The sequence below is a fragment of the Pseudonaja textilis genome, chromosome 5, assembly GCF_049901715.1.
Source record: "Pseudonaja textilis isolate UNSWEBS1 chromosome 5, rPseTex1.2, whole genome shotgun sequence".
In the NCBI taxonomy this organism is placed as follows: Eukaryota; Metazoa; Chordata; class Lepidosauria; order Squamata; family Elapidae; genus Pseudonaja; species Pseudonaja textilis.
In genome coordinates this window covers 54,406,573-54,414,794 of record NC_141994.1, presented here as the reverse complement: position 1 = coordinate 54,414,794, position 8,222 = coordinate 54,406,573, and the positions used below count along the sequence as shown (strand labels likewise).

At 33.2% G+C, this 8,222-nt stretch overlaps 1 protein-coding gene across 1 annotated transcript in view; it reads right to left on the bottom strand.

Annotated features, from left to right (window-relative positions):
- Window positions 1-2,060: 2,060 nt before the first annotated feature.
- The window catches only part of GNPTAB (N-acetylglucosamine-1-phosphate transferase subunits alpha and beta), a 38,050-nt gene continuing 31,888 nt past the window's right edge, over window positions 2,061-8,222 (bottom strand). The window contains exons 18-21 of the mRNA XM_026726089.2: window positions 7,266-7,364; window positions 5,848-6,015; window positions 4,781-4,871; window positions 2,061-4,001 (exon numbers count right to left, since the gene is read on the bottom strand). Coding sequence (XP_026581874.2) covers window positions 3,924-4,001; window positions 4,781-4,871; window positions 5,848-6,015; window positions 7,266-7,364 — 436 coding nt within the window. The 3' untranslated portion in view covers window positions 2,061-3,923. The remainder of the gene's footprint in view (window positions 4,002-4,780; window positions 4,872-5,847; window positions 6,016-7,265; window positions 7,365-8,222) is intronic.

Sequence of the window (8,222 nt, the reverse complement as noted above, 5' to 3'; positions counted from 1 at the left end):
AAAGGTCTACGCTTGCGTCAGAGAGGGAATGCGAGAAAAGCCCACGTGACTCGCGAGGGAGCGTTCCAGTTCGGCACGTGGACCCTGTGCAAACGAAGTTGGAGCGGCGGGTGGCATTTTTCCTTCACTACCATTTTTTTAAAATAAATTTTTATTGATTTTTAAGACAAACATAGACAGACAAAACATAAAAACATCAAGCCATCTTCCATATATATACATACAGTGTGTTGGTTGATTTACAAATTGTTTTGTGCTTCCATTTCGTAGTCTTCAATTACAATTACATATTTTCAATCAAATATTAAGTACATTAATATCATTGTTAATCTTTTATACTTTTATTCATGTTTTATGAAATAATCCATAGTTTACTTAATTTGTTTTATGACAGTTCATATTATTATCTCAAATCTATCCTACAATCAAATATAATCTATAATCTATCCTACAATCAGATATCTTTATATCTTTATTATTTTCTAAGAATCTACATATTTCATTACCATGTTTTATTGTCTAACCATTGATAGAATAGATCCCAAATTTTATAAAATTGTTTATCATCTTGTTCTCTAATTTCAAATATCAATCTACTCATTTCAGCACATTCCAATATTTTCTTAATGACTTCCTTCACCACCATTGAGGAGTGGGGGGAAAGGATACTTACACCCCCTAGAAGATTGTGAGATAGGGGACCATACATAAATCGATAAAAAAATAAACACACCGAAATGAATAACACACAAGCATACCCAAGATTGCGAGGTGGGCAGTTGTATATACATATCTGTAGAAACGCATGACTATACAAAACACACACACAACACAAATACAGCTTTTTTGAACCTATTTCATGTCTGTCCGGTGTTGGTTGAACCTAACCTGGATGCTTTTTCACCTGAACATCTGATCTCGTTCACAAAGCCTTCTTTCAATTCCACTCCACAATCTCTCTCCCTCCCCCTCCCCTCTCTCTCACACAGTTTATTTTAGAAGTCTTACTTTTCTAAGTATTACTCTTAATACTTTTCTCTGCATGCCTTCCCATTTTTAGATAGTTATCTAGCATCAACGTTTGGGTTGAAAGCACTTGAAGTCAAACTCTGAAGATTGGGAACAGCTCAGCACCCTGGGAAAAAGTGGCTTAATTTAAAGAGAAAATAAGGCAGAAGAGTAGTTTTACCACAGCAAGGTTTTTGTTAATAGAAAGCAAGCAGAGACCACTTAATGTTCCTATTTCCTTATTTATTGTACAGAATTCCAGCTATAGAATTTTAAGCTGCCCAGACTTATTTGGTTGAGTTGGGCATCTGTGGAAACTGAATGAGTGAGTGAATACATGCATTTGTGCCTGTTTGCATGCATGCATATATACATAAAATGGGCAACCCTAACTTTTCTGCATTTTAATGAGATCATAAGGCTATCAGAAATTGGGCTGCAGCGAAACAAATCAATATTTGGTGCCATCATTTACCAGTTGATTTTTTTTTTCATTCAGGTTTTATAGCCCTAAGGGAAGACTTCTGTCATTTTGTACTGAAAGTCAAATGGTGGTCCCAGTCAAACCTAATGAGCACACACGTGTACATGACAAGGTGCTGGATGGCTATTCCAATTGCTCACTTCACAGCTTAAAAGCATAGGGAAAAAAAGCAAAGCAACTATATTTTCTTATTGGTGAAATGAATATTGTAAAAAATGCATTTTTCCTGACTGCATTCTTGTATAATTTTCATAGCTCTCGATAGTGCTTTTTGCATTTTCCCCTGAAAGTTACCAAATTTGGAGAACATTGAATACAAGGATGCAGAAGTGGAAATCAATGCAGCTAAGAAATTCTTATTCCTCATCTTTTTCAATCATTAACTCCATAAATCATTTCAACCTTTTTCTTCTTTTAGCAAAAAGTCTGCAGGTGGTTTCCAGTCTTTCAACAACAACAAAAAGTACTTACTGTTTTTCCCCTGATCAAACAGGTCAGTTTTGTCATTTCCAAATGTTAGTCTTCATCATTTGATAACTGAAATAACTCATATAACTAAGTACAGTAATGCTTTTTATTGTCCATTTTTATTAAAAGTTTTTACATAGCTAAAAGACATATAGCAGTAAAGAGAAAAAGAGAAAAGAAAAGGTGTAGAACAGAATACAGTTAAAGGGAAAAAAAGTCCCATAGTTACAGAAGCTACTTTATAGCAGTTACAAACAAACTTTTTATCCCTCCGCCATCTTAGCATTACAACAATCTCTTCAGCCCTTTATTCAATTTTTTAAAGTTGTGGTATAAAAGGTGTTTGTTTTTTTTTAAGTTAAAAAGAAGTTACTTTACAGAAGCTGAAATTTATTTGTATTTAAAATTAATCATGTGTTTTTTTAGATAACAAAAAAGGTGCTTTATTTGGAAATATTTAACAGTAATAAGAAAATTAAATCTTTCACCATTCTTTGACACATCTTCCAGAAAACATTTTAAATCAGTGACACTGTTAACAGAAAAATATATTTTACAACATATATACAATGAAAATCTTTTATCTTCATTATAAAATGATTGATGTTATCTAAACTCTAGTAAAGTTATTCATGACTGAGGATGATCCATTCAAAATATCTTTTTCTAAATTATCCTTTTTTTTCTGTTCCTGATTTTGGAAAATTACCAATAATGCAGATTATGGATCAAATCTCAGTTTTCAAAAAACGTGATATGAGAAATTAAGTCAGTATCATGCTAATACACTTACAAAGCAATACAATGTATGACAAAATGTAGCGACCCATTTTTACTGCTAAAATATACGTTTGTATAAATAATAGTTACATCTAAGCCTCTTTACTAGACTGTAACCTTTAAATGTTAATTCGGCATTCAGTTATTAATGTGACTAAAATTTGATTAAGTGGATTGAGCAGCAATTTATATTATGATCAACAAAGGTAGCACCACAGATTTGAACAGTATTTATGTACCAATTTCTTTTGTACCTAATTACAGAAAATATAGCAACAAAGCTGACATTTTGAATGTTTCTTTGAGAAAATAATCTCTAGTTGAATCCATTACATATAAATACTTTACCATAAGTAAGTGGCATGTAAATTGGAAGTAGCAATATAGGAAGTAGCTAAAATAGCAATTTTGCCCCTTTGTGTTACAAGTGCAAGATTCACAGTGGCTCCCATAGATGAACAGTAGGACTCTAACCCTGATAATGATTCCAGTTGTGCTCCAATGCTACCGGGGAATTCTGTCAATTTAAAGATTACTTGCACATTCATAAAAACATCTGGAAACTGATTCTCTTTTAGGCTTCATATCACATTCTTCCTTCTCTTGTAATCTACAGATAAGGAACTTGAAATTAGTAACATAAACCATCCTATTGATCTAACTGGCTGCAACAAAGAATACCATGACATACTTGTGATAACGATTTTGATGTATACTAGTCCACACACCCCTCTTTGTATTAGTGGGATGCAGAATTACCGCCCAAATTTGTATGTTTTCTGATTCAGAGAGCAGAATAAACAAACTAAAGAAGTAACCAAATGGTTAATAGTTCATTAAGAGCCTTGCGACAAAAGCTTAGAACACATCTAATAGAAACATAACTTTCCAGTATTATATTTTATTGGCAATGGATGCTGCAATAAATGCAGCTATTTTTCAGTAACCCTTATTATGAAAAGGATAAAGCATTCAGAAGATCACTTGTGAGTCACAAACGTTTGAAATCTGGCAACGCAATGCTTCCTGCCTCACAAACAATTTTTCCCTTTCTAAATTCAGTAGCATGGATCACACATAGAAACACAGCAATAAGGGAATGGGGCCACTTCTCCAGAAATAACTGAAGACTTTACATGCTTATCACATGTTGAGGTAGTCTGATTTACAAATAAGTATTCTTTTACACTTTCATTCGTTCATAACAAACTTCTTTCTGAATCCTCCTCCTTGGAAAAAATTTTCGTTTGAAAGTTATTAGCTGAAAAATAAAAGAACAAGTTATTTTTTTAACATTGATGCACATGGTCATGTCGCTATATTCCATATCCTGGAAATATCTATCCAACACCTGTATTTACAACATCTGCATTTCAGAGGTAAGACTAGCTTCCTCTAAAAAGCATGGCAGACTTTATAGCTATTACACCCTTTGAGGAAAACCATGAAACCCTGTATAAAATGTCTTTGAAACTGTTATATGCATAGTTCCCCACTAATCTAGAAAGTGACATATTCCATCAAATCATTACAATTCTAACCATGATTTTTTTCTGGGAAAAAATAATCCACCCAGTCTTTCTTCCCGAACAGGCTATTGGTATTATTGAGGATGTATATGCATCTAAATTTTGGGCCCCCACCTTTTAGCCAGATATCTATAAACATCTTCATAAAACATATTTTATGCTCTTTAAACAACACACTATCAATTCAAATGTGAAGTTCTAAAGAATGCCCATCCTAAAAACTTGAAACTAAGAACCTTTATTTCCATAACTGTAACAGTAGTTCTTTTCATAGAAGCAGAAATGAAGAGGTCATTTTAGAGCAATTCTTTCTCATCTCCATCCAATTACATCTACTACTTTTGATGAATTCATCTCTGTAACTGCTTAATACTGTTGAAACCACATAAATGGTGGTTGGTACAATAAGGTAAAGATTTTGACCTTAGCATATTATTGTATTTTCCCATATTTGAACTTCTACTATACAGTGATTGATCTCCCAAGAAGAATTCAATGTGTGTAGCTTTACCTGCTCAGCAAAAAATGAGGTGACTGTGAACACAATCAATGTGACTAATACACAATGCGTCCAGAATTTCAGCTTATCCCTGTAGGCTCTCCTAAGTAAATATGATAAAAACAAGTAAGATTTTTTTTTAAAAAATAAATGATTAAATCCAACATACCAAAGAAAATTTATGTAACTAAAAGATAACAACCTTTTTTTTAGCCTTTTTTAAAAAGTAAAAATAAGAGGCCAATACTCTGGGAAGTGGCAGAAGAGAATTCCCCCATCCGTAATTTTAGATTTGTGCATTACAGGTACTCCTCACTTAACAGTCAGTTGCTTAATTGTTTTGAAGATATGTTGGACTTTTAAAAAAATTACACTCCCCCCCATATCCACCGTTACATGATTGCATTTTAGGTGCTTGGCAACCAGCTCACATTTACGACTGGGTGCAACATGCCACAATCACGTGACCACACTTTGCAACTTTTTTTTGCCATTTTCAAGCAGAAATTGTCATTGAATATGCTAAATTAATGACCTCGTGATTTGTTTAATGGCCATGTGATTCACTTTAATGACTGCAGTGACTCACTTAAGGAATGTCATAACAATGGTCTTAAAATCATATCAGGTCACATGATGGTCCATTTAACAACCACAACAACTGAACACTTCTGGGCTCAGTTTGTCAAGCACAACCTGTAATCTTTGACTGAGGGAAATACTAACATTTGAAAGAATGAACAAAATAAAACTTCAATGCAATTTTTGGTATTTTAGCCTTGTATTAATTAAATCATTTAACCAGTTGGCTGAAAGCAAAGATTACATTATTAAAAGGAGACTCTATAACAAAGCATGCTTAAATTGCACAGAATCTGAAATATCAATGGAATTTTTGAATTATTGCTCTTTTGTTGTCTGTCTTTTTTAAAAAATAGTTACTATTACCAATTTTAATTTTAAGTAAATTTAACCCACCATAAAAGAAAGGAGAATGTCATTTGGTCAACTCAGAAAGTCTTACTTCAAGTGATAACACAATATCTGCATATTCATTTCAAGGGTGCTGAAGGACTCACCATTCCTGAAGCTCCTGTGTATGAAGAAAGCGATTTCGATATTCTCTGGGTAGTTCAAATTGTGATGGGATGGGAAACATGGATTCATAAAAATCTCTAAGAACGGCCTTTACAGTTTGGGCATCCTTATGATTGTGATCAATGTTGTCATTAAGACAAACAAATTTTCTGAAAAAAAAAACACATCATAAAAAAAATCTTACTGGAGAAAAATCAACTTTACTTTTTAATCCGCTATTAATCTTAATGGATACATTCTCCTACTTCAGTTAAAAGCAATGTGACATTTCAGGCTAATAAGAATAAAAAGGTTGAGAATGTCTATTATATGTAACACTAGCATCTGTACTTACAGATACATAAGACTTTCTACTATCTTCTCTTTACATTTCTAAAAGATTTATCTTTTTTTTGTACATAGTATGTATTTTATAGACAACTAACAATCTTTATGTTCCTAATATAAGAAAATTGTTTCATTGCAATAAGTTTTTGTCATTGTTAGTAATGTCACAGAAATGATGCATAATAATTCACAGAGAAAAGTAAAATAAAACCATATTGAAAGATTAAAACTATAAATTAATTAGCAATTAGCTAAGGGAGTGAGGATCCCACTTAGTTCAAAAATGACGCTATTCCTAATCTGGCAGTGAGTTTGGAGAGGCTGGATCAAGTGTCACACAAATTTGCCTGTTTTGCAGATCTTTACATTAAGAAGAACCTGTAATGAGATATTCAAAGTCTCAGATAACCAATTTCATTGCTGCTCAAAATTTTAAGAGTTACATCCACTATCTTCTGAAACCAGAAAATATTTGGCAATTTATGCTGACCTTTTATATTATCACATTTTGGGGCACTATTAACAATCTAGCAACCAGGTTTTATATCAACTGAAATCTTTGGACATTCTTCAAAGACAACAGAGTACAATAGTCTAGACATGACACAACAAAGGCATGGATAGTTCTTGAAGATCAGAGGCATTCAAGAATGGCCACAGCTGACATACTTAACACAACTGTAAATTCTTTGCTATTTAATATTATATGAATATAGTGCTCTATGTGAAAATCTGTGTAAATCCCTTCTTGTTTCTCCCATAGACTTTATTGAAACCTTAGAAAGAGACAGACAATGTAATAAGATTCCCATTTAAACTCTGGGACAATCTCAGTTTAGAAATTAAACAAATGAAAGGCAACTGGGGTATTAATAGTTTAGATTAGTTGTGTCCATTAAAAGATGCTTAAGTGGTCATTAAATGAGAACTATTTAAAACTACTGAAACTTCAGTGTGATCTAAAATAAGCATAAAATTATAACTTAAACCATCAACAATTAAAAGCCTATTCAAAATATTTCCTCTATGAGATAAAAAAATAGAGATTAAAAAAATGATTAGAAATGCACACCTGGGATTTTTTCGTATGTCATCAAGCTGTCCAACTACATGAGAAACATTTGTACGGATCATTTTGAATGCTACTTCTTCTTCTCCCATAATTTCAAACCTTGATAATATATAAAAAAAATGTAAGCATCAGCAAAATAATATGAACTAGGAAATTAAAGGAATGGCATTATCCTTTTCATTATAGTTCTTCAAGTCAAGTACCATTGGGTTGGATTTGACTCATGGAAATCCTGTCTCTGGGAATAATTAATAGCTCTTTCAGCAGCATTATACTAATATTTCTTTCATCTGCTCTAACCCATTTTCTGTTTTGCCCTTCCACCTCCCTCAATCTTGTCAAAATTTCATTCGCTTGCATCCCCCATTCAACTTGCTGATCATTTCAGGGAAGTAGCCAGTTTTTATTTGATCCAGGACCATCTGATTCATCCTTAGTCAGTCCATGATATTTTAGTAACCAGCTCCAAAAGTGAAGATTTCTATTTTCTTCCATTCTTTCCCCTGTATCTGTTAGAAATTACTTAAACTCTAAAGGTTGATTAATTCATATAGTACAGAGATGCAAGCATGGAGTTCTGGATTCTTCGTAATGACCTGGTATGATGCTTGAGATGAATGCTTGAGAAGAAAGAAGGCATCTGTATTTTCTTCTGTGTAATAAAGGAACATATTGTGCTCGCATCTGCATTTCTGAACTCTCATGTTGTATTTGTATATATGTGTGTGTTTGAAAAATGGGAAGAACAGAATGAGCTACATATGCTTTTCTCTGGGTCACATCTTCAAGGGGTCTTAGAATGGAGGAATTAAGAGCATCTGAGCAACTGCACAACTGCACAACTGCCTCTCTCATTAGGATGAGTTAGGAGAATTTGGGGGGGGGGGTGTATTTCTCTTAACCCCTCAGCCTGATCCAATCTAGCCCATTTTTGAACTTGATCTTTCTTTTGCTAGC